At 47.0% G+C, this 23,515-nt stretch overlaps 9 protein-coding genes and 1 non-coding gene across 10 annotated transcripts; 6 read left to right on the top strand and 4 right to left on the bottom strand.

The window, feature by feature from the left end:
- The first annotated feature begins 802 nt into the window (after positions 1-802).
- Positions 803-2,699, top strand: SPPG_06437 (MIP family channel protein). Its single transcript, XM_016754642.1, has 4 exons — positions 803-1,367; positions 1,438-1,704; positions 1,766-2,008; positions 2,082-2,699. Exons 1-4 carry the CDS (start codon positions 1,139-1,141, stop codon positions 2,465-2,467), a joined length of 1,125 nt encoding a protein of 374 aa, XP_016606058.1. The 5' UTR covers positions 803-1,138; the 3' UTR covers positions 2,468-2,699.
- A 1,224-nt stretch (positions 2,700-3,923) lies between these two features.
- Positions 3,924-4,557, top strand: SPPG_06436 (uncharacterized protein). Its single transcript, XM_016754641.1, has 2 exons — positions 3,924-4,299; positions 4,374-4,557. The coding sequence occupies exons 1-2, from the start codon at positions 4,023-4,025 to the stop codon at positions 4,448-4,450; spliced, it is 354 nt and encodes a 117-aa protein (XP_016606057.1). The 5' UTR covers positions 3,924-4,022; the 3' UTR covers positions 4,451-4,557.
- Positions 4,524-6,566, bottom strand: SPPG_06435 (uncharacterized protein). Its single transcript, XM_016754640.1, has 2 exons — positions 5,974-6,566; positions 4,524-5,913 (listed from the first exon to the last, which is right to left on the bottom strand). Exons 1-2 carry the CDS (start codon positions 6,197-6,199, stop codon positions 4,604-4,606), a joined length of 1,536 nt encoding a protein of 511 aa, XP_016606056.1. The 5' UTR covers positions 6,200-6,566; the 3' UTR covers positions 4,524-4,603.
- A 169-nt stretch (positions 6,567-6,735) lies between these two features.
- SPPG_06434 (uncharacterized protein) lies at positions 6,736-8,211 on the top strand. Its single transcript, XM_016754639.1, has 3 exons — positions 6,736-6,884; positions 6,948-7,194; positions 7,286-8,211. Exons 1-3 carry the CDS (start codon positions 6,746-6,748, stop codon positions 8,019-8,021), a joined length of 1,122 nt encoding a protein of 373 aa, XP_016606055.1. The 5' UTR covers positions 6,736-6,745; the 3' UTR covers positions 8,022-8,211.
- A 263-nt stretch (positions 8,212-8,474) lies between these two features.
- On the bottom strand, positions 8,475-9,859 carry SPPG_06433 (uncharacterized protein). The gene is made up of 2 exons (XM_016754638.1): positions 9,195-9,859; positions 8,475-9,131 (listed from the first exon to the last, which is right to left on the bottom strand). The coding sequence occupies exons 1-2, from the start codon at positions 9,712-9,714 to the stop codon at positions 8,608-8,610; spliced, it is 1,044 nt and encodes a 347-aa protein (XP_016606054.1). The 5' UTR covers positions 9,715-9,859; the 3' UTR covers positions 8,475-8,607.
- Positions 9,860-9,973: 114 nt separating this feature from the next.
- SPPG_06432 (NupC family nucleoside transporter) lies at positions 9,974-12,461 on the bottom strand. The gene is made up of 2 exons (XM_016754637.1): positions 10,444-12,461; positions 9,974-10,370 (listed from the first exon to the last, which is right to left on the bottom strand). The coding sequence occupies exons 1-2, from the start codon at positions 11,954-11,956 to the stop codon at positions 10,183-10,185; spliced, it is 1,701 nt and encodes a 566-aa protein (XP_016606053.1). The 5' UTR covers positions 11,957-12,461; the 3' UTR covers positions 9,974-10,182.
- Positions 12,462-13,168: 707 nt separating this feature from the next.
- Positions 13,169-13,674, top strand: SPPG_06431 (uncharacterized protein; the record flags this gene model as incomplete). Its single annotated transcript, XM_016754636.1, has 2 exons — positions 13,169-13,268; positions 13,319-13,674. The coding sequence occupies 2 exons, from the start codon at positions 13,169-13,171 to the stop codon at positions 13,672-13,674; spliced, it is 456 nt and encodes a 151-aa protein (XP_016606052.1).
- A 269-nt stretch (positions 13,675-13,943) lies between these two features.
- On the top strand, positions 13,944-14,465 carry SPPG_09372 (uncharacterized protein; the record flags this gene model as incomplete). Its single annotated transcript, XM_016757532.1, has 1 exon — positions 13,944-14,465. One exon carries the CDS (start codon positions 13,944-13,946, stop codon positions 14,463-14,465), a length of 522 nt encoding a protein of 173 aa, XP_016606051.1.
- Positions 14,466-18,627: 4,162 nt separating this feature from the next.
- SPPG_10151 lies at positions 18,628-18,698 on the top strand. The gene has a single exon. It is a non-coding gene; the product is annotated as a tRNA-Gly (tRNA).
- A 789-nt stretch (positions 18,699-19,487) lies between these two features.
- SPPG_06430 (uncharacterized protein) lies at positions 19,488-21,150 on the bottom strand. Its single transcript, XM_016754635.1, has 6 exons — positions 20,983-21,150; positions 20,699-20,915; positions 20,534-20,640; positions 19,992-20,475; positions 19,790-19,932; positions 19,488-19,739 (listed from the first exon to the last, which is right to left on the bottom strand). Exons 1-6 carry the CDS (start codon positions 21,138-21,140, stop codon positions 19,727-19,729), a joined length of 1,122 nt encoding a protein of 373 aa, XP_016606050.1. The 5' UTR covers positions 21,141-21,150; the 3' UTR covers positions 19,488-19,726.
- Positions 21,151-23,515: the final 2,365 nt, after the last annotated feature.

Genomic DNA, 23,515 nt, shown 5'->3' with positions numbered 1-23,515 from the left:
CTCTAGGTGTTTGGATTCAATGCACAGCTATCACCCGATGGGCTTGAGCTTGTTCCCTTTACTCAACAACCCTGATGCTGACCACGAATCATTGGCGTTCCCGCGGGTTTTGCTCGTCTCTACAGCCTCCATTCCAAGGACGGTGTCGAATGATTGAATCAACGTGAATCAACTCTGCGTTCGGTAGCCAAAAGCCTTTTTTTTTGTCTCTCTGGCAAGGCGAGCAAGGATAACGCTGGGTTAGTCATGTTTTTTTTTTTTCGGTACTGGGCAGGTCGGTAGGTAATCGTTCAAATGTCCATTGGTGATTGGAGCCAAATGGCAAGTGTGTGATGCGCAAAAAGACTCGAGTCGTTTGATAACGATATGACACTTGAGTAAGGATGACGCTGTGTAGGAGGGAAAGAAACCCAGCAGGAAAGCAAAGACAGGTATTTGGTAGAATCCTCCATACTTGTCTGTCGTTTGGAGATCCCTTCCAACGATTTCGAGTTTTTTGTTGCAAGTTGGCTGTTTGCAAGTCTCTTGTTTTCACGCGGGATTGTGGAACTTTTTGTTGAAAGGAAACTTCAGCTCATCTCCCCCCCAACCAACCAACAGAACTCGAGGGGGGTCAGAAATGACGTACTGCATTTTGTTCAAAGGGTATGGGCACGTTTTCCCCCCCAAAAATCATCTTGAATTGCAATTACACACACCGATATCCAAATTCCAATAGTTGCTACCAACAAAAAAGATTAACTATTTCTATAAAATGTACAAACTAAAAAAAAAAGGGCACGAGCTCAAAGAAAAGCCTTTTGGGGGGGCTGTCACCATTTGGTAGGAGGGAGAAGAAGGATCGAAAGCAAACAAGCGCTATGCAAAAGGGGCCAAAAGATCGCTGTGAACAAGAAAGCTGATGTCACAACCTGTTCATTCGTCGCTTGGTCAAAGGACAATGCAGGGTTTTGATGGGATCAACTACTTGTATAAATGCCTCTAGGACATGTCACACTACTCTCCACATCCCTCCTCAAGTCAACACTTGAAAAATACGTTTAAAATATCGCCCTCCTTTTGGCGCATTCTTCCCTCAGATTGAACTGTATTGGTTAAAAAGCTTCCATTACATTATAGCCCATACCGAACTTGCATCATGAAAATCCAGAACCTTGTCTCTCCCCGCCGCGACAATACCTCTCTGCCAACGAACGGCAATACCAATGGCGATGGCATACCCAATGAAGTGCAAGGACAAGGTCGTGACCCGATGACGATACTCAAAATGCCGATGCGTGGGACGGTTCATGTTCCTAGATCGAGGATTTGGAGAGCTGTTGTTGCGGAATTTATTGGTACTGCATTCTTTGTCTTTTTCGTTGGTGGTATGTATATTTTTCATTTGGTGGATGGTGGCAAGAGTTGAATCTAATACTAAGGTTTTCTATGGTATAGGTTCTGTTCAAACACCTGCCATCATACGCAATGAAGCCCCAGCTACAGCGGCCGATTTCGTTATTACCGGCTTCGTGCAAGGTCTCGCTATCCTCTGTCTCGTCGCATCCATTGCAGGCATTTCCGGCGGTCATATCAACCCGGCGGTTACAGCCTGTCTGATGGTGGTTCGCAGTATGCCAGTCATAACTGGCATCATGTACATGATCGCCCAGTTTATTGGTGCGATTGTGGGTGCTGCTCTCTTTAAGGCTTGCGTAGCGTCACGTAAGTTTTTTGAATTTTCGGGGGTGTAGTGCCGTACGTTTCTCAACTTTTTTATTTTTAGGCGGTGGTGACCTTGGAGCTACCGTTCCCACCTGGTGGATTAACCCATTCCAAACTATTCTGATCGAGTTCTTTATCACGTCGATGTTACTGTTTGTTGTCTTGTCCACAGCCGTTCATGCGGGTGTGACCTCGTCGGGAATCAAACCTCTGGCACCCATCCCAATCGGCTTTGCTGTTGCAATTGGTGTCTTTTTAGCGGGTCCTTTGACCGGTGGATCAATGAATCCAGCCAGGTCCTTTGGTGCGTACTCGTTTGGTGATTGTCTCGTAGATGGAAACCGCTTCATTTTAACCCCATTTTTTTGCTTAAACAGGTCCGGCCGTGGTATCCAACACTTGGCGATACAACTATGCATTTTGGGTTTCCCCCTTCCTCGCATCCGTAGTGGTAGGAATTTTATACAAGATCATCTTTTTATCAGCACCCATCAGCCAAGAGCAAGCACACAACTCTGGACTGGAATTCGCTCCCTCACATGTTACTTTGGACATGGGATCAGCAACTCCCGAGGAGCGTGCTCTGGCGTCGAGGCCTACCGGCATCTCTGAAGCAGAGTTTATAAATCGCAGTGCCTCCAATGAAGATATATGTAGGGTTCCTCTCGGAGTCGGTACAGCCGTGATGCGTAGTACTGGCCAAGGCGTGACAGAACAGTCACTGCACAGTTCGCCCCTCACCGGGGTGGAGAGGGCTGTATGAGGTTTGGAGCTGCGGTATTGCACCCACATATCATTGCGCAGGGTAGTATACAGAAGCGGGCGCAGTGGGGGGTTCTTGTACAATTTGAAGGGCTGTGCAGATAAATTCAGGTCGTAGCGTAGGTTGTAGCACAAGTCGTAGGGTTGCGAACAGGGAAGGCTGAGAATGAGGTTTGCGTATATATGTTATACCATCTGTGAGGTTCAAACAATAAAGAGAAAATATTCTGCTATTGGTCCTGCTTAACCGAGTTTTGAATATCTCATCATACAGGCAAGAGAAGGGAGATATACCAAGCTATCTCATAATACAGCTCGAGTCGACGTATTTAACGGTCGGACAGAGCAGAAACATGGCAGTGGTTTGAATTTGATGTATTTAAATGACGAATATGTGGTATCCCATCCATTTGCTGCGTGCCCCTGACAAAATCCGAGTGTTCCAAGCAGTTTCTTGCATTGTGGGTTGTTGTTGTTGCATTCTTTAACTCGCCATTTCATAGCTGTTCGTCTGGCGGCATTAAACCTGGGTAACGCCAACGCTGGTGTGGTTCTGCTATTAAATACCTTGACTCGAGTTGTATTATAGAAAACGTCCCAGTCCCGTGATCTGCTGACATTCACCTTCTACGTAGGAGTTGAGTCATTTTTGGTTCTAAAAGCATGCTACGCACGTGACTGAATGCATATAACTGTTACCGTCCTGATGTCGTACTTTCATTAGCGTAAAGGAATGGGATTCCTTGCAAGGATAAACAAAACCTGATATACTCGGGCTTTCCTCATACCAGTACATAGTATTCAACAAAGCCCAATAACTTGTTCACAAGAGTGCGCTTGAACCTAGTGACCTTCTTCGAACGTGGCACGTATGTTGTTGCGCCTTGGTCTAAAAGCCGGCTACCAAGTCTTGTATAATCGCTAGAGTCCAGTACTTGGCCTGGAATCCAGAGCGTTGGAATGCCATACATCCTAATTACCAATAGAAGGGATAACGATGGTTCGGCCGCATTGCAAAAGCCCTGGCCCGCGGCCTTGTTTCCCTCTATCTGCTACATAATCAACAACGTCTAGGAGCCATGAACTATGAACGTGTTTTTACCGTGGGTCTCTTTACATGGGCAGTTATACGTAGCAGTTTCGCCATGTTAGATCTCATAGTGGTTTAAAAATACGTGCTATGTAGTGAAAATAAAAGACTTTTTGCCGGGGCATACACATGATATAGCGTATAGACAAATGCTTCATAGGATAAAAGTAACAATATACTTGCATTTGTGTATTTGCCTTCTGTCCTATTATATTTTGGGTCTTCTTGTCAAAGTGCATTGCATGCAACAGCGGGGCTCAACACTAGTCATGTCATAACCAGTCATAACCAATTCTAGCCAACAGAAGCCAAGGTCGACATCTCAATTCACAGCTTTCTCGCTCCTCGTCCTCCCAAAGACCCAACAGTTGACTTTTCTATTTCTTTCCAACGCACACACACACCACAAAGCAACGCCTCGTTCCGCCCAACCTGACCCCCAGTACAAGCTTCGTTACCGCATCGAATGGTGGATGGACCGACAAATCCGCCGCACTACGCGCTTTGCCAGACGGGTGCAAACGTTTTTGTTTGGCAGCCCACCAGAACCCCCCAGCCCATTGCGAAAGTTGTGAAAGGGACCCCTGTTGTCGGCAATTGGGTGGACTATCCCACCCCCGAAGGCCCCTCGCGAGGGGAAATCCTGCACGTAGGCACAATCGACTACATTCGAGCCGACAGAATCGTCACTGACGATTCGCCCGTGTACGTCGTGGAAGATGAGAACACATTAGAGCACAGAGGTACCTTTAAATTGCCCAAGTTAATCATTCAAGTGATTTACTTATTCACATTTGGTATCTCTTCATGTCTGCAGTGCTCTCCAAGCGGTCCTTCACCAAGCTATCCCCGGCCGCCCCTTGGATTACCCGTGAGGGAGGGGGTACCGTGTAGGAATATCTTCTTGGAAAACACATCAGTCGTTTTGACGTTGCGGATGGGTGTCGGCCAAGGGTTATGTAATGATCGCGATTGTTTGCACGTGATATATTGAAAGCAGATGATATGAATATACTATATACAAGTGTGCTTTTGCCTCCTTCTCGACTAGCCACTACATCCATCACTCTCGGCATTATCCTCAGGCTGCTCGCCATGAGCAGCCACACCCTTCTCCTCCGGGACGTCTTGAAGTGGTTTTCTCGGACGACACTTGCTTTGACTCCGCGTAGATTTCGTCTTTTTGTCCTTTTTCTTTTTTGGTTTGGGTTGTGAGGGTGGTTGGGCGGGTGTTTGAACAGCCGAGTAGTATTGAACCGGATAGTACATTGCATACGATTGTTGCTGGTACTGGTCTTGGTAGTATTGATCGTAAGCATGTTGGTATTGGTCGTAATACTGTTGATATTGCTGATAATACTGTTGTTGGTATTGCTCATGTTGTTGTTGTTGCATGTACATGGCCCACAATTGCTGTTGCTGTTGGTGTTGATCTTGATGTTGCTGCGGGTCTTGAGAAGAGTCGATTTGTCCTGGTGTAGTCGCGGGCGTTGGGTCCATGCCAGCGGTTGGCTGGTATCCAGGAAAGACAGTGACAAGAGGCGTCGTAGATTGGAGGGAGGTTGTAGGGAGATGAGGTGACGCGGGCGGTGTAACGGTCTGTGATGGGTGATGGGGATATACAACCCAACCGGAACCGGCCTGGAGAGGGACTACACCATCTTCTGGTTTGGCCAGAGTCCAACCTGCCGACGATGCGGGGGTGCTGCTTGGTGGCGACGGGAAGAACGACGACCGACGTGCGGGGGGGACCGGCTTGGACGGTTCCTCGTTGGGAGCCGTTACTGGACTTCGCTTTGATACTGCGTATTGCACGGCAAGTTTTCGTGCCGCACGGCCTCTTGGTGCATTTACTCCATCCGCTGATCCAGGATGCAATGTCGATCCTCGTCGGCCGCCTACAGCGATCCAGACTGGAGTGTCACTATCGCTATCGCTACCCGAAAAATCTGATTCCGAATCCGAAGAGTACGATGCAGGTACATCTCGTGGCCCACGCTTGGATGCACGGTTGAATGCGCGCGGAGCGGCATCAGCTGCCCTTGTATTGCATTTGGACAAGAAGGCCTTGACGGAAACTTTGGGAGCAGCGACGCCGCCCAAACCCTTCCACCTGCCAAAATAATCTCCTCTTATATCTGCATCAGGGTCGATGTTGTCTCCTGGAGTATTAGTCTGAGATAGATCTTTTTTCAATGAACGCAAAAGCGTTGACGTAGTGAGCGAATCCCTCCTGGCTCCAACTTTGTGGATATGGGCCGTGTAGGCCGAGCCGTGCTTTGGCGGTTCCTTAAGAGATGCATGTTGCTGTTTGGGTTGCGACCGGTTTTGAGGAGCGCGGGGTGGAGGTGTTGGGTCTGCAAGAAAGACAAGTGTGGGTAAACATGAACTTTCGAGAACACACAAATGGCGCTTACCTTTTTGACCATCTGACATATCGTTTGCCATTAATCCGTCGAAAGTCGACAAAATATCCTCGAGCAGGTCCACATGCGCGGCTTCCAACTGTAACGGCACGGTCTTTTCCACGTAGGTTGAGTTGGTGCGTCTGTTCCCGCCGTCTTCCACCATGATCACTGGTTCATTAATATCCCTGTCTCCCCCGCGCTTTTGTGCAGGAAATAAGAGTTTTCCTAATCCCATCGTTGAAATATAAAAGAAGGAGGAGCGAGAGAGTCCCGCGCAAGTCAAAAGACAAAACGCAACGGGCGGCGAGGCCTTTAACAGCAGAAACGGCGGCTGAAGCAACACACGACGAGATGGGACGTCCAACTGTCAAAAAGACAACAATAAAAAATAAAAAAAAAATCTTGTGTCGGCATCAAAATCCGTGAAAGGTTCTTGTTCCTAATTCAATCTTTTTGAACACTGCAGAGTTCCCATCCTTCACCAATCTTCTGAACCCGAATAATCGTTAAGAATTTCTTAACTGAAAGTTCCCTTGCACCAACAAGTGTTTTGGAGCGTTGGGACCTACGGGCCATTTTCAAGCGTGCGTTTCATCTTTTGCAAGTGTTCAAAAGAACACCAAGACTCGCGATCTCGCTTCAAATCGGCAACCGAAATTAAGCCACATTTCATTTAATTAAAGTTTCATAATTGATTATGTCATTCTCATCACATGTACTCACGTGTTTTGTGACATAAACGCGCAACGTTCCAAGTGTGTTGCTTTTTGCCCTCTGCATCATGAGAGTCATTGTCGTGGTCGGTGCTGGGAGCATTGGCTCCAACATTGCTTACCACCTTGTTCATCACGCATCCTTTGATGCCTCCAAGGATAAAGTCATTGTCATTGACAGAGAGGGCGTTGCATGCGCTGCGTCAGGCAAGTTCCGTTTTGTGTTTCTTTGAGTTTTCCAGCTCATATAATACTTTTTGAAATTATTAGGAAAGGCAGGCGGATTCTTGGCACAAGATTGGTCAGACGGGACACCCCTCCAATCTCTTGCTCGTGCTTCTTTTAAGCGGCACGCAGAATTAGCCAAGCTGCTTAATGTGGATTACGGATATAGGCCAATGGACACCTTGCATGTCGCTTTCAGTGAGAGAGGAGGAAAAAAGAGCGTGTGGTGGTTGAATCAGGACAAGGTCTCTCGTGTCAGTGTTATGGGGACAACGTCGAATACTGCTCAAGTGTAAGTACAGTGTTTAAATTTTGCAGGGCGTTGCTTGTTGGGCCTTGGCCAGCGTGAGTTTTATGAGACTGACCCATCTCGGTTTTGTCAGACATCCACGCCTCTTAATGAACGCTCTGATGGACGACGCAGTCAAAAATGGAGCTCAACTGGTCCTCGGGACAGTAGTCAACATTGACACATCTACAAATACAATCCACTACATTCCAAAAGACGCTTCCACCGCAGAAGAAACCATGACTTACACCGATATCATCATTGCGATGGGACCTTGGACGGGGACGGCATCAGCCTGGATACCCAACATCCCATCATCCATAAACGGATTCAAGGCTCCCAGTATTGTCTTTAAGACATCCGATCTCCCGCAAATGGTCTCTCCTCATGCCATCTTTACCCAGATTTCGATGAAGGGCAAGGTAGCCTCGCCAGAAATATACCCAAGACCCGACGGAACCGTGTACATATGCGGGGAGTGCATCACCCCCGATACACTACCACCCTCTCCCGCTGATGTTGCGCCCTCCCCTGCCGACATGGAGGAACTCAAAAAACTTGCGGCGCAAGTCATCCCTGATGTTGCTGCATGTCCCGTCATAGCCGAGCAAGCATGCTACGTTCCCGTACCGCCGGGAAATGTGCCCGTGATGGGACGCGTAAAAGGATACGATAATGTATATGTAGCGGCGGGACATACAGTTTGGGGAATACTGAATGGACCTGGAACCGGGATGGTGATCAGTGAATTGGTTCTGAGTGGGCAAGTGACGTGTGGGATTGATGTAAGTGGGATCATGGATGGAGGAGTCTTTGCCGTTGACGAATAGGTGGATGTGGATGTATGATGTGCATTGGGGGTTTTTTTTGTACACTTTGCAGGGCTGTGCAGATAAATGCAGGTCGTAGGGTAGGTTGTAGTGTCAGTGGTAGCGTTGCGAACAGGGAAGGCTGAGAATGGGGTTTGCGTATATGTTATACAATCTGTGAGGTTCAAACAATAAAGAGAATATATTTTGGTACGGTTATTGGTCCTGCTCAAACGAATTTTTTGGAGATTTTGTCGTAAAGGCAGCAGAAGGGAGATACACCAAACACTGTGTCTTTGTAAAGGTCAACGTTCCAAGTTGATACCTGTGTGTTGGGGGCCGTCTAGTATTAGGTTCCACTGGGTACAGCCAGTTTTGTCCATGCTCATCAAACGATTACCAGCAGTATCCTGCTGCTCGATCGCGCTGAACATTGATCAAGATTTGCAAGCGCTACGTTAAAGCTGTGAGGTAGGCAAAAGCTCAAGTTCGACACTACAATGCATTTTTAAACTCTTCATTATTATACAAGTATTAACTATTTAAACAGTACCTCATGAGCTCCTTTCATTTCTTGCTAGACACACTATACAAAGTCCCAGTATCTTTAAAACAGGATGGTCCGGCCCTCAGCGGAACTCTTTTGAGCCAACTCGATAGCTCTAATGACCACAGCAGCCTGCTCTGGCTTCACGACCAATGCCTCACTCGACTCAGCACGTATGGCTTCAGCGACATTCTCAAAAAAATCCGCATAGGCTCCTTTGATCGTTTCGATTTTGGTTGGGGCGGGTGTATCCGGTGTCCACATCTCACCATACATGTTTTCGGCCTCGGCACCGAATTCGGGAGCTGTCGGTAGGATCTCGGAACGTAGTTGACCTTCTTGTGGGTCTAGTCCGTGTTTAATGAACGTTCCCTTTGTTCCATGGACGGTGAAACGGGGACCAGGATGGGCTGCCAGCATGGTCGATTTGAGCGTAACGAGCTTTGGGTGGGGCACTGTGTAGTGAAGGTTGATGGTGAACGCGTCGTCAGTTGGGGCGCTCAGCTGGCGAAAATTTCGAATGAACGCTGTGATGGAAGTGGGTGGTCCAAAGAGGGTGATGGCTTGATCGATCAAGTGGGAGCCTTTTTGTTTGTTCGTTTGAGGAACCATGTCGCAGAAGAAACAGAAATGTGAGCGGACCTTACCTAGGTCATACAAGATCCCGCTTCCAGGGTAATCCTCCTCCCTCCATGCATCAGGCTTTACAAAATTCCTAAACCTCTCATACCGACTCTCAAGCTCCACAACACGTCCAAAGGCATCATCATTTAATAGCTTTGCAACCGTTAAAAAGTCTCCATCCCATCTGCGGTTCTGGTATACGGCCAACACCCTCTTCTTTTCCTTTGCCAATGAGATCAACTCTTGGGCTTCAGCATATGTTGCCGTAAAAGGCTTTTCGACAATGATATGTTTGCCAGCTTCGAGAGCTTGCTTGGCATGCTGATAGTGAAGGTACGTTGGAGATGTGATAATAACCAGATCAACAGACTTTAAGAAATCATTCGAGTCAGTTGTGACGGGGATGCTCTCGAAAGATGGGACGGGATCCGCTTTGGTTCGAAGAAAGCTTTTGAGTTGAAAATGGGGGCTACTTGTGATGAAGGGTGCATGGAAGGTACGAGCAGAGAGTCCAGCGCCAATGATGCCAACTGTGATAGACATGGTCGTCCCAAACGTTTATAGCGATTATCAAAATATGCGAATGCGTAACGAATGCGTAGGGATATCCCTTTTTAAAATTAATCGACGACCGTTCGACAAAAGGGTTATCGAATAACTTGGACGGATCGACAAAAAAAAACCCCCCAAAGGGCGCAGATCTTTGATCGATAGAACACCTACTTATTAATGACGTTCCATGTGGCTTGGCTGTGATTACCTCAGCAACGTACCCAGCCTTCAACGACTCAAGACATTGCAATCCGTTCAGCAACCATATGGAAAAAGGTTTAAAAAGTAGTATGGTACATACAAGCAGCAGCCAAAACCCGCCTTGATGCCCCTTACACAACGTATTACTACAGGAGGTGACCAGCACGACAAGGGCACGCTATCATAACCCTCTTTTTTTCTATCGTCATAGAGTGTAGCGAAAAACACCTTATCAAAAAGATGGCACAGGAGTTCTTTTTATATCATACAACCGGCGACAGCAGCCGTCATCCATGTGGAAAGGTTACCAATCAACATGGCCGACACAGCGAGTTCAGCCAGGTCCTTTTTACGTTTTGGAGAAATGGCGCCAAGGGCTGAGACCTGGATCCCTGTTGAACCCAGGTTGGCAAATCCGCAGAGAGCAAAAGCAAGGAGTTGGAAGGCTATCATAAATGCAGAAATTGAATAAATAATTGTTATCGATCGTCATGAAAGGCGATACCAAGTTATACGTACTTCGCTGGTTGACACGTCCAGCCTTGTTAAAGTCGCCCAAATTTGAGAATGCCACAAACTCATTCAGCAAAAGCTTTTGAGCCATGATCTCACCAGCTAATCGTGCTTGATTGGCACTCACGCCCAAGCACCATGCAAAGGGGTAAAAGACGAATGACAGAATGTAGGTAATACTGATCCAAGTGTCGTGGGGTCCAGGATTGGCAGGGTCAGGAGAGTCACGGTGGACGTCAATGATATCAAATGCCCAGCCAACCAAACCGTTTGCGGCCTGGTACAACGCAACGATAGCGAGAATGGTGGCAGAGATGAGGATAACGAGCTGGGCACCCGTGGCCGCGCCGTTTGCGGCGGCGTGAAGAAAGTTGCTCGCCTTGTCCTCACTTTCGGGAACAACGACCCGACCCTTTGTAAGCGACTCTTCTTCTTCGGGGTATCGCATTTTCGTAAGAGCGAGAGAGGCAGGGATGGACATGATACAAGCAGTGAGGATGAGGTACGCGTCACCAACAATCAAGACATAGCCCAACAAAACGGATCCGGAAATGGTAGCGAACCCACAGGTCATGACAGCGTGCAACTCGGATTTTGTCATGTATTCGATAAAGGGGAGCACCAACATGGCGTTTTCCACTTGTCCGACAAACGGTGAAGCCGCGGCTACAATCGATTCAGCACCGGATGTGTCCATCAGACGCATCATGATGGCACCCATCTTTTGGACGGCGTACTGCATTCCTCCCCAGTAGTATACGATGGAAATGAAGGCACAGAAAAAGATGATGGCAGGGAGGACGTTGATGACAAAGTTTTGGTTTGGCACAGGGCCAAATAAGAACTCGAGACCGTTGTGAGAGTATTTAAGGAAACCCGTAACGAACGATGAAATCCATTGGAAAATATTGGCACCCACAGTGGTACGCAGGACAATGAGGGCAAAGATAAATTGGAAAAAGACACCGACAGCGACCGTTTGGAGGTTGATCGCCTTGACCTTTCGTGAACTTCCAGCCGCGATCAATAAAAAGAACAGGACGCCGCCCCAGCTCTGCAACCGCTCTCCAACTGTGGATGGCCGTCCAGTCGTGAAAATGGCCATAAGCAAGAGTCCAACAAGTGTAGCGACCAGCAATGCCGCCCAGACCAGCCAGGACGGGAATTTGCTCGCAGCCGCTCCGACCGTTGATGTCCAAACCTTTCCGAGAGGGTCGTAGATGAGTTTGGACATGGATATATGACGAGCGAGGAGTCGGAGAGTAACAAAGACCCAAATGACAGTGAAAAGATGGAAACCATCCTTATCCTTTCCCTTGACAAAAACGGCGACCGCATACGCCGTCATGAGGAGCCAAATGGCCAGATCAATAGCCACAGCCCTAGCAGGACGTTTGCCAAAATATGGCTTTTCTTCCTGCAGACGACGCTTTCCTTCCTCGTCAAAGATTGCATCTTCTGGCAGCACTTCAGGAACCTGAGCCGTCCCAGCTTCTACTATAGGTGCCTCCTTTTCCATGACGTTATGAGATGTCGTGAACGAATGGGGTTGTTGGCGGGGTTGAACTATGCTCTATGCCGAGCAAAACGCTGGTTATCCCCTGGAACAGCGACTGCTCGAGCAAAGAAACAAGAGAGGAAAGGAGAAGAGAGGGTGCAATCCTCCCCCGGCACCCTTTAATTTGTATGTTTTTTGGCGAAAAACGACCCAACAACCAAAAAAAAATAAAGACAGTGTGTGGAGATAAGGCTTTGTGGGGTATTAATCCTAGTTTGGACAAAACACACTACAAAAAAAAAGAGTTGAAGAAAGCGTCGGAGAAAAAGATTAAGACCTCCATAAAGAAAAAAAAGTGTTCGAAATTGCTTGTCCTCGTGAGCTGCAAACGAGACTCTAGATAAGCTATGAAATGTCCCAAAAGACTTGGATTTTTTGTCGTATCGCTTGAAGGTGAACGGTATCTTTATGCCTTTGTCCATTTTTTTGCCGCCGTTTGATTCCGCAAAGTTGGCCTTCAAGTTCCTAAAACGTCTTGTTATAATTGCCTTTTAACGTTCCCCCCGTCGGAACGCGCGGTCAATTCTTGAAATTATAAACAAGGAAAAAGAGTAAATTCAGCCGTTTTTTAAAACGCTACAAGTTTCTGCGCTTTTTGTGACGTCTTTTTTTGTTTTTGGACGGAGCAAGTCGTCTGCGCATTCGCTGCCTTGCTGGTCGAGTCTTTTAAAAATGGAATGCAAAAGGTCAAAGGTCAACTGTCAAGTGATGTGTTCAGGCGGCACACACACACACAAGAGATTTTGAAGTGCACAAGATCTTGGCACTACCATTGTGTGCTTTTGGGCGTTAACCTTTAGTCTTGGTTTTTCTGCTCCCTCCGAAACGCTTCAAGAAGGGAGAAGCCTGCAAGTTGCAAGTTGATTTGCATCTGATGGACAGAGGCATGGATTGCTCAATGACATCCCACGATAACCAAATGAATTTTCATTTCGTTCAACATTCCAACAGCAGTCGTGGTTCATTGACCCCGTTCAGGCGCTGAGTGCATATCACAATTGCATCCATCATAAAAACTGTTTTCGAGTCCGTCGTAGATTCGCAAGTGTGCTGAAAAAAAAAAGTCGTGGCTTTTTGCAAGTGTGACGATGACATAATCACGTCACGAGTGGGCAGTCGAATGCTGACAGACACACAAGTGCGCGGACCAAAAGATCCTCCGGTCGGAGCGACATGCTGAAACGAAAAGTTGGCAGCAGCGGGCTCCAAAGTATTGAGACTGTTCCTAAACGCATAAAAGAATCGTCTCAGCCTGTTTCGCCGGTTGTGTCTGGTAGCGTTTCCTCGCCAACGACTCTACCGAACATGCCAATGTCCTTACAGTATTCTCCTGGAACATTGAGAACCTCGTACCGTATATCCAGCCGCCATCCACCAAGCCGATAACATCATACTTTGCACCAACTCGACCAAAGGTTCCACGACATACTCCCTCCCTGCGCAGTATCCTCCACCACTTTAACTACCCAGACATTTTCTGCCTCCAAGAAATCCGGCTCCGTCCCAAAGATACTGCTCTCATTCTCCAGGCCGAACAAGCTGCAAAGGATCCGACCTCGCAGATTGGATACAAATGCTATACCTGTCTTGCCAATGATCCTCTAAATGTCCGCTTTCGTGGCGGACGAATGTATGGTGTCGCAACCTACGTTCGGGACTCGGTACCCCTCACACAGTAGACTGGGATAAAGAGGGTCGAGTAATGATTGTTGAAATCGACAAGATGGCTATCATCAATGTATACGCTGTGAATGGAAGGACAAGCCTTACATGGACGCGGATATAAAGGAAGACAAGGAGGAGAGGTTTGGGAGTGATCATGCTCCATTGTATGTTACTTTGAAAAGTCCTTTTGTCAATATGTAGAATTTCGACTTATATGCCTACTATGAATCCTTATCCAGCTATTTCTTAGAAGTCTTTTGGCCAATATGTAGATCCCCAAGTTATGTACACATCAGAAATCCACATCCATCTACTCGACAACGGCAAAGACTCCTCCATCCATGATCCCGCTCACATCAATCCCACACGTCACTTTCCCAGTCATTACCAATTCACTCATTACCATCCCAGTTCCAGGTCCATTCAGAAACTAATGTTCAGGATGGTAGATGCGTCTGGCAAAACTATTCAACTCCTCTTCCGGAATGATGGACATCAATTGTCCAAGGGCGGTATAGATGGGCGATGCTACGGTCTGATACTTCTGCGTGTGTTTTGCTACAGCCGTGGAGACATTATGGTCGAGTCTGGAGTCGCGCTTTTGCTTTTTCATGACTTGCTTTGGAGTCGTAAACGATCTTTCAACTTCCGAAACCCAAGGTCGACATGTGAAAAAGCAGGCTTCCCGGCCGAATTTATTGTCACGAACACAAGTGTCGTAGAAATGATCACGGGACGGTTCATTCAACCAATGTATAACTGTGCGGAAAGGCGTCTTCCCCGTTTCCCTGGATTGACCAACTAGAGATTGAATGTGATCTTTCTGAATGTACCCATCTCGAATCGCTAGCGTAGCCCACAATCTAGTGATGATTGAGTTGGAGCACGTGTCTATTATCTTGAAATATCAACACGATAAATACCTCATAGTTATCACTTCAGCAATAGGCTGTTGGTTAAAATTAAAGTGCCGATTCTTTTTTTCCAGAGCTTTGCGAATTGCAAGCGTTGGATAATCTAAATCTATGACCGACGTCACTTCACAGTCGCATTCTGGCTGTACAATAGTGTATCTGGCACTATTTTGGTTCACGTCGTCTGCCAAATTTTTCAGCAAAGTATCGGTCATAATCAACTTGGTATCCAAACGCGCGGGGATGTCAAACGAGTAAGCCTCAAAGTTCTTTCTCGCGCATCCTTTTTGTCGATACATGGTTGAGGGGTTGTATTTTTCGTAAGAATCGGATATATGGCGTTCAGTTTGGATGCAGGTGGCCACTGTTCGTAAAGCTCAGCTCTTTGTGTCGACCCGTATTTGTGAATGAAGTAATAATAGAAAAGAATGGTGTGTGTGTGTGGGGGGGGGGGGGGAAAGTAGTAGCAATCGTTTTATATGCTTTATATGCTTTTGTAACTCCTCATTCTGACGACAAGGTGATGGGTCTTTTAGGAAAATTTTCCACACCACAGACACTGGTAATTCACATGGGACAAAGTTCAAATATTCCCATTTATTCGTTTCCACGAGGAGCAAAGACGGCCATATTGCTTGATACCAACATTACTTTTCATGCTTTATTCAATGGTGTCTTGTCGTTTGTTTCGTGAAGCCCATTTCGTCGATAACCATCTCTTGGCATCACGTTCATAGGCTCCATATGTCTCTGCAAACTCTGCATTCAGCCGTTCTTGCTTGAGATGCAACGATGTGATGCAATGAAGTATTGTACCCGACAATCAAGTTGCATGAATGACATTGTGTCAGGAAAATGATGCATATGCAAACCACAACGGTGACAGACACTCTGCATTAACGACACGCATTGCACGTTTTCAACTCGACACTAATTGTGATTCAAAGACCGCATGCATGGCGTTGGAATTTGGGAATTGCAGAATTTGCTTTTCATTTCTTTTCTTGCCTGTATCCCCACTTTGGAAAATGAAGAAAGACCCTTGTTCTTCTTTCTTTCTTTCTCCTCCACATTTCTTTGCACGTCAGAATCGCCACGCGGGCGTCTTGCTCCACCCCTATTCAGGCATACCATCTTTCGGATCTTCTCCTTCCCCTTTGTAGATGACTCGAGATACATTTCAAATCCTTCTCGTTGCATCGTCTCAATAAGAAACGCCCATTTTGTAATTCTCCGCATTTCCTTGACTTGGTATGCTTCACCATGTTGCAGAGCGACATTGGTTTCAATCTCTTTTACAAGACCATCTCGCAGCACTTGGAAAGTCAACCCTGAATGTATTACAGGTTAAGAACTGCGTATAGATTCCCTAATATAAGCCCTTCTTTGCCACCTAACGGCGAGTCATTCACATAAAACATTATGGAAATAGTAGGAAGGATCGACTTTGGTGAACTGAAAATTCAGACCCGCCGATGGTGCTCCAAAGGCCACCACAAAAGTTCATATTCCACCTTAGGCAGCATGCTCTCTGAAAGCAAGCGTGGGAGAAACCATTATTATTGCCCAATTCATTCGGCAGGTCAGACACGCGTGTACTACGTCTCCTTACATAAACATACGATCAGGGATTCGACTCCACGTGACTACACGTATCGAATATCCAAAGCATATTGGGGTACTCCCCACTATGGTGGACTGGCGTGATCCCACATGACCAAACGCGTCGATAAATGATTCAACATACATAGTGTAGAGGCGATTGAAAATGGCACTAGGACCCATTATTATCCGGATTAATCCGGTTAATCATATCGCATAATCAGAACCCCCCTCTATCGCTCAGATTGGTGTGGCATGTATTGTAATGTTTTTTTTTTAAACTGCGGTGAGGCGCATGCCAAAGGTCTATAAAAGGGGGGCCTTTTCCCTCTTACCTCTTTACCCATCCTCGACTCGAAGCATCTGTGCAACGCTCATTGCGACCCACATTGCAACCTCATAGCAACCCACACAACCTCATCGCGACTCAGTCAACCATGAGAACGCTGATGTGGTGGTGTCGAGGACCTCGACCGCCCGACAGCAACCGTGATCAGAACCAGTGGCAACCAATCGGATCCAATAACAAAACCTACTATTATGCTGCCACATTTGTTGAGCTTGGTTGGTATGTACTGATTGCATCATTTTATTTCTTGTCATCAGGTCATCTTCTGACCTGCAGTTTTTTTCTCTAGTCTCCAAGCCTTGCCACTGAACATCCTCCAGCTTGCGAGTCTCCCCAATGTTGCGAAGACTCTGGCTTCAATGCCATCAAGAGTTCCAGATCAAGGCCTAGTAGGGACCGCATGTGGTGGTGGGCAGTTATCCGGTTAGAACCAACCGTTACGTATTGCGTGTATAATTGCCTAGTAGTAGCTTAGTTAGCTTTTCCGAACCGGTTGTCGCCGGTTTATTCCCTGGTGTAGTAGCTAGTGCCATTTTCTGTCACCTCTACACTATCATAAACTAGTTTAACATGCTTTAAAAATGTAGAAAAACAGGCGTGGTATTTTCTATGCATCGGATCATAATTTCTGCATATGTAGTCTGTAACATACCCAGCAATATTTGTGAAAATAGTCTAAAGGAAATCGGTCTAAGTGTCGGCCGTGTCCAATTAAGATTTGGGGGGTTATACTTGATTTATGGACGCGTCTGATCATGTGGGAGCAAGCGGGCATGAGGAGCTGTGGAGCAAATGGTGGAGCTGTGGAGCGCCGTTTCGTTAAACCCCTCAAAATACTGTATCCGCAAGTTCATTCCCGTTCATCATTTATCGACGCGTTTGGTCATGTACCCGAACATTGCAGTGCGGGTGTCAACCAGATTTGATGATATGGCCTACTGGAATAGTTGAATGATTGCAACCATAATACACCTGTGTAGTTCAGTCCCGCTGCAATGCTTGAACGATTAATAAGTCGATACGAGTTGTAGTGGTACAGTCGTATCGATGTATTCACTGGGCAAGCTGAGCACTGGTTCAATTTCAATTATACTTCCATAGGACATAAACTGCATCTTCTGTATTTTTCAGGTCTTCTACCAAGTGCGTTGCACGCATGCGTTCACACTAGTTAACATATATGGCTAGTATTTAGTCTGCCCACCCACCGTGCACGTTTGCATGCATTCGACCTGCTTGACTAATTGCCTGCCCATACGAGAATGTGTTGTATGCTGTTCAAAATGGAGATGAATGATTGAAATCTGATTCTTTCTCGATCGATTTGCACGCCAGAATTGCTACGAGCCTCCACACAGAGTTTCCTTTGGCTTCGCCCTATTCAGGCATAGTTCATCATCTTTCGGTTCTCTGCATCTTTGATGCTTTAGAATTCCCACAACTCGCATGGTGAACGCGGTATGCCATTCATAGTTTTTTTTTTACACTTGCACTTTACTTGATGAGGATAATGCTGATGCATATCAAGCATTCACAGTAAGAATTGCGGTGTCGTTCCTGCTGTTCCGAGTAACTAATTCGCAAATACGAGATCATCGCGCTGCGATCTGATAGTAGCTGAGCGTCATGTATCGCAAACGACATCACTCTAGGGATAAGGGGAAATCCCTTCTGTCTTTGTTTTGCGGATTGTATATCTATTTTGCTCGCACTTTTGCAACGGGTGCGTTGGCGGGAATGCATTTATGTAGAGGATTGGCCATCAGCATTCTCGAGCCGGAGATACCTTTTTTACTCTCGTCCATAGTACTTCCGTTTGGATGTTTGTATATGGACATTCATGTATCTCCACCTATGTAGATGCTACGTCCTGCGAGTGTGCCTCCCTCTGTTCCCGCATCTACGTGCGTCAAACGCACATCCCATCTGTAACCAATGACCGCTGTTCTGAAGCCCATTTGTGAGTTCTGCTTCATTACTGCATGTTCCTTGTGCAAAGCGTAGTTTCCTAGTAAAGAACATCTCGTGCGAGGTGCCCGTTGAGAGACAACAGCAGACAATGACAAAACATTTGTATACTACACCGATCTGCATAAACACATGCATTGGTGGTTTAGTGGTATAATTACCGCCTGCCACGCGGTAGACCCGAGTTCGATTCTCGGCCAATGCATAATGTATGATCGTCCGATACTTTTTTCGTGACCAAATTGCTTGCTCTGCAAAACGTCAGCCATAACAAGCAAGGTCTTAGTGGCGCATGCAGCGTAATAGACCCGAGTTGGATTCGCGGCCAATGCGTTAACTGATCTTTGCGACCTATCTTTTGCAATATCTCTTCTCGGCTGGAGTAAGAACTTGAATGAGTCTAATTATTACGAAGCATTGGTGGTTTATGGCGGAAGCTTTGTTGATCAGCTGTGCGTGTAGATTGTCTGGTTGAATACGTCGACAAGTTGTACACTGAGGAAGACGAGTGAGTAGTTTACTGGATGTCTTATCGGTTACCAATACTGCTCATGATGAGCACTTAGTCTGAACACATGGCGTCTACCAAACAATACCACTCAATAGCAGCGATTGCTGGTTTAGTGGCATAATGGCAGCTTGCTACGCTGTAGAGCCGCGTGCATTTATAGTAGCACGTCCCATGGGTTCGTTAACTTCAACGTTCTCGTACGCAAACAGGAACGAGTACCCTCGCCGTACTAGCATCTTCACCATCATATTTGCCGAGAGACATGAGTTCTGCCGGATAATAGCAATTCCTGTGCATGTGGTGCATTCTGACGTTCCAGGGCATTGCAGACCAATACAACATTTGCAATACAGAGGATTCGCGGTCAAAGGGGCAAGGCGACCAAGCCGTGCAACCTGACTTTATCCGCCGCATGCAGCTCCTATACTGCGGGTAATCCATTCATATGTATAACGACGACTTTGATGAAAAAAAAGCCCCGAATATCAGGAATATCAGGGATAACTCATTTACTCAGTAAGATTATATTTAACAAATGCAAATGTCCATCTGCAAAAATATATACATATTCAAAGGTCCCACAATCGCCAATGAAAGGTCGAATAACACAAGGTGAAAAGCACAAAAGAATTGGCCAGAATTCTTCACGCAAAGACGAACGACAACGCAATACCTAAACTGACCATCCCGAACCACAAGAGGGGAGAGCGCACTCACTACTCTCAACGCCGAGACCTACCAAGGAACGATGAGAACCACTTGATGAAGGAAAGATGATGACATACCGTTTCCTAGAGGGTGAGGCCTCCTCCTCAGACATTGGCTCCGGCTTTGGAGGGGAAAAGGTCTCAGCTATTCTCAAAGGTCCGCGGGGTGGGCTGCCGATCCAATCACACCTGATCTCCCGCGCAACATCCTCCAGCGCCAGCTACAAGGCGTGATGACGTCAAAACCCAGACAATACAATACAATTGGGTGTTTCCTTACCCCCCAAAGAAGAACTATACGGCAGATTCCAAGGAGCCGAGGAAAACTGGAAAAGCAATTTGGGAGAAGCCACGTCCCAACATTGCCGGTGACAATGACCCCACTTGCCAGGCGATATGAACAGCGAAGGGTCCAATGTCTCCCCAAGGTTACGGAGACCCACGTTTCTACGGTCCGTCGTAACCGACGGAGAATCTGGTCCATCGCGTCTTTGGACGCCTTCGTCGCCCTTAAGATGGCTTGCTCAGCCTCATCAGGATCATCCACCCAAGTGGTTTTCTTGGCCACCATGCACACGAGGGTGTCCCCATCAGGGGTTTGCCATCTCTTCATGATCGAAGATAATGGTGGCATGGATGGGGGTGACGAACATGGCTCGGCGAAACGAATATTTTTGGGAGCCAGGGCATCGAAAAGCTTATCCCATTGGCGCATATGGTCAGCGCCATCCTTCCAAACACGTTGGCTTCTCCATTCCATACAGCTAGTGAAATAGTCAGGCCTATATCTAGGCGGGCGAGAGTGCGCCAGAGGCAACTTACAAGTTGAAAATGACCCCGTACAGTTCGAGGAATGGCTCTTCATCTTCAGCCGCCTCACCAGCGACGGCCCCTAGCAATTGTGCGAAAGTGCTACCTTGGCTTACCATCTGCAAGGGCGATCCACATTAGAGAGACGCTCGCGCCATGCCACATGAATGTATTTACCGTCTCTAAACGTGACATGAAATCTGCGCACATGCGCAGACCGCGAGTTGTGAACCTTTCGTACTTGTCTGCAGGATCGCGGCGGAAGTACTTTTTACTTGGGCGGTTGTTCCAAAGAGTCCTGACATAATCCAAGTCTTCACTTGGAAGCGCGGCTGGGTCCCGCGCGCACAACTCTTCCATCTCTTCCAGATCAAAGATGAATGAATGAACGGGGCTGATGGACATAACCAACCCCAATGAGTAAGGAGCGAATTACGATTAGAACATGAGCGGCGTATTACCTCTCAGCCTCCGTGCGAAGCGCAACTGCCGCCATGGCTTCTTCCAATACAGCTCCCAACGGGAGCGGTGTTTTTCCGAGCTTACGTAGCTGTGCCTTAACGTGCTGCTCACGCATGCACGCGGCGTCCTTGCACTCTTCGCTGGTGGGAATTCTCATCTTGCGGAAGTTGGACGCGTTTTCCCAACGGGGACTTTCGGACTTTTATACAAGCACCATGGCGTGATCTCACATGACCAAATGACATTCGGACATGACACACCAGCTGTTTTCTTCTACTTTTCTACATATTATCGACTGATTTTACATGCTTTGAAACTACAGCAAAACTTTGGAGTACTTTCTATGCATCGGATATTATCTTCTGTGTATGTACTCTGTAACATACCCAGCGATATTTGCTATTCTAGTCTGAAAGGAATGGATCAAGGTGTTGGCGTTGTCTAATTGAGGTATGTGATTTATGGACGCTTCTGAGCAAGTGGGTGAGCAGACTAAATACTGGCCATGTATCTATAATTAGTGTGAACGCATGCATGCAACACATACGACAAACGATCTGGCAAATACAATAGATCCTAAGGAAGTGTGATTGAACGAACCCAGTGGTCAGGTTGTCTGGTGAATAGATGGATAGGAGTTGCACGCCTATTACGCTATACAACTCGTAATGAAGAGATGAGCGTCCAAAGCATAGCAGGAACATTGCAGTGCGTGCGTTAACCAGAGTTGATGTATGGCCTACTGTACAGTACTGGAATAGTTAAGCAATTGCAACCATAATACACCAGTTCAAACCCGGTGCTATGCTTGAACCATGGTTTCTTCACTTCGAGTTGCAAACTCCATTGTGATCCGCTCCTGGAGAATACCATTCAGCATACCCACGCCACGTACTCCGGCGTACTCAAGGCGATACCTACACCACGCCCTCCGGCTAACCCTACGCTCCTGCCAGCCCAACAAAAACCATAGCCAGCAAGGGGGAATCAGCTCACAATTGTAGGTCTCGCAAGTATACCTACCTGGGTCGCAGGCTCAAGCCGGCTCAGTGCGTACATATCTAACGCATGTGGCCCGGAAAGCGTTGGGGTTAGGGACCACGTTCTTGTGATCCAGTGGCCCTTGAAACGGCCGAGGCGAGATGCCGAGGTGTCGCACATGAAGCCTCTCGTATTAGCCTATTTATACCCGAATGATGAATGAGGTCTCTGAGCACCGTAGAGGATCGTGCTGAGAGTCGAGCTCACTGTTCGTATCAGTAGCACAGGGTAAGCGGAGGTATTTTGCATGGTATTCCAGTTGCTGCTAACAATTTGGGGTGCCACGCCTGACGTGCAGGCGGGTTGACCCCTGAGGTATGACTCGCGAGTACCAGGTGGGCCCCTCGAGCCACTGGAGAGCACCCCAGCTGTATTGGAGAGTCCCCAAACCCTAGGCGACTGGGGATTTTTCAAATAGAGGAACTCTGGTGAATCCCGAAAACCGAGGGCGTGTCAACCATTCCACTGCTACAACCGCACCATCTCGGGTCGTAGAACATTTGAGAGCGAACCAGATCGTCTATATACGTCAGCAACTGGTGGAGGAGCGAGATCCCGGTACAAGGCGGGCATTGCAGGAACGACTGGACAAACTCCTGTTGGGATAGGTAATAGGGGCATGCATGCTTTGCAGACGGCGAACGGTTGGTGAATGTGGGGTCGTCGCGATCAGCGATGGTAAGACCGAGAGGGTGAATGTGGACTTTCACAGTTAGTTAAAGGCCAATTGACGTGTAAAAAAGGCTTTAAATCTTCTCGAAATTGAAACATGTATTATTGATGATATCGCTAGTAATTGTTCAACGTCTGACGGATCCTAGATTTATTATTAAATTACTACCAGTTGGGGAATCCCATAACACCTGCAACCATCAACCTTGGTACTGGCGTTACAAGTCGCAAGATGGTGGTGTTGAACACCGTGTTGCCAATGTCAGCGGGCAAGTCCATCAAGAGCCATTGATGGATTATACACAGGTATTGAGTTCATCTAAAATGTTTATACACATGTCTATTTAGCATATTTGAGTTAGTCTCCAAGGACTGCACGCAATGGTAGTTGTCATCATGGATGATAGCGCGATATTGTAACCAGCACGTTTCCATCATCTTAGTTCGCATAGCAAATATGTGTCTGTAATTGATGTGAGAACCGCTAATTCAATTCGGTCTAATTCTTCCAATATATGTGTTCAATAGATGTTTTTTCTCTAACAATGTCGCTCTAACAAAAAAACCAATTGCGAAACCCACGGATGAAGTGAAGGCGGTTCGGCATATCTGAAAGCTTTAACTTCACAAACTCTTCGTGAATCAAATTCCTGACGATATTAATCATCCTTTAGATATACCCTTGGTTTACTGCCTTGTTTCCGGAACGGGTCCAGAGAGGTAAAACACATTGAACGCCAGATTAAGCGGCTGAGATACCCAAAGACTCCTCTGGCTGGATGAGACCTAGGTGGTACTGTTTTTCAATGTGACCTATTG

This window comes from Spizellomyces punctatus, assembly GCF_000182565.1.
Source record: "Spizellomyces punctatus DAOM BR117 chromosome Unknown supercont1.12, whole genome shotgun sequence".
Taxonomy (NCBI): domain Eukaryota; kingdom Fungi; phylum Chytridiomycota; class Chytridiomycetes; order Spizellomycetales; family Spizellomycetaceae; genus Spizellomyces; species Spizellomyces punctatus.
Note: the sequence above shows the minus strand (reverse complement) of the source record. Positions and strands in the feature narration are given on the sequence as shown.

Bases quoted from the DNA above. Each gene is read 5' to 3' on its own strand.
- SPPG_06437 (XM_016754642.1), top strand. From the start codon at position 1,139: ATGAAAATCCAGAACCTTGTCTCTCCCCGCCGCGACAATACCTCTCTG. The intron at 1,368-1,437 runs GTATGTATATTT...TCTATGGTATAG, and splicing joins CTTTGTCTTTTTCGTTGGTG to GTTCTGTTCAAACACCTGCC. The intron at 1,705-1,765 runs GTAAGTTTTTTG...TTTTATTTTTAG, and splicing joins TAAGGCTTGCGTAGCGTCAC to GCGGTGGTGACCTTGGAGCT.
- SPPG_06436 (XM_016754641.1), top strand. From the start codon at position 4,023: ATGGTGGATGGACCGACAAATCCGCCGCACTACGCGCTTTGCCAGACG. The intron at 4,300-4,373 runs GTACCTTTAAAT...TCATGTCTGCAG, and splicing joins GAACACATTAGAGCACAGAG to TGCTCTCCAAGCGGTCCTTC.
- SPPG_06435 (XM_016754640.1), bottom strand. From the start codon at position 6,199: ATGGGATTAGGAAAACTCTTATTTCCTGCACAAAAGCGCGGGGGAGAC. The intron at 5,914-5,973 runs GTAAGCGCCATT...TCTTTCTTGCAG, and splicing joins TATGTCAGATGGTCAAAAAG to ACCCAACACCTCCACCCCGC.
- SPPG_06434 (XM_016754639.1), top strand. From the start codon at position 6,746: ATGAGAGTCATTGTCGTGGTCGGTGCTGGGAGCATTGGCTCCAACATT. The intron at 6,885-6,947 runs GCAAGTTCCGTT...TGAAATTATTAG, and splicing joins CGTTGCATGCGCTGCGTCAG to GAAAGGCAGGCGGATTCTTG. The intron at 7,195-7,285 runs GTAAGTACAGTG...CGGTTTTGTCAG, and splicing joins ACGTCGAATACTGCTCAAGT to ACATCCACGCCTCTTAATGA.
- SPPG_06433 (XM_016754638.1), bottom strand. From the start codon at position 9,714: ATGTCTATCACAGTTGGCATCATTGGCGCTGGACTCTCTGCTCGTACC. The intron at 9,132-9,194 runs GTAAGGTCCGCT...ACAAACAAAAAG, and splicing joins CGGGATCTTGTATGACCTAG to GCTCCCACTTGATCGATCAA.
- SPPG_06432 (XM_016754637.1), bottom strand. From the start codon at position 11,956: ATGGAAAAGGAGGCACCTATAGTAGAAGCTGGGACGGCTCAGGTTCCT. The intron at 10,371-10,443 runs GTACGTATAACT...CATTTATGATAG, and splicing joins TGGACGTGTCAACCAGCGAA to CCTTCCAACTCCTTGCTTTT.
- SPPG_06430 (XM_016754635.1), bottom strand. From the start codon at position 21,140: ATGAGAATTCCCACCAGCGAAGAGTGCAAGGACGCCGCGTGCATGCGT. The intron at 20,916-20,982 runs GTAATACGCCGC...TATGTCCATCAG, and splicing joins CTTCGCACGGAGGCTGAGAG to CCCCGTTCATTCATTCATCT. The intron at 20,641-20,698 runs GTAAATACATTC...TCGCCCTTGCAG, and splicing joins TCATGTCACGTTTAGAGACG to ATGGTAAGCCAAGGTAGCAC.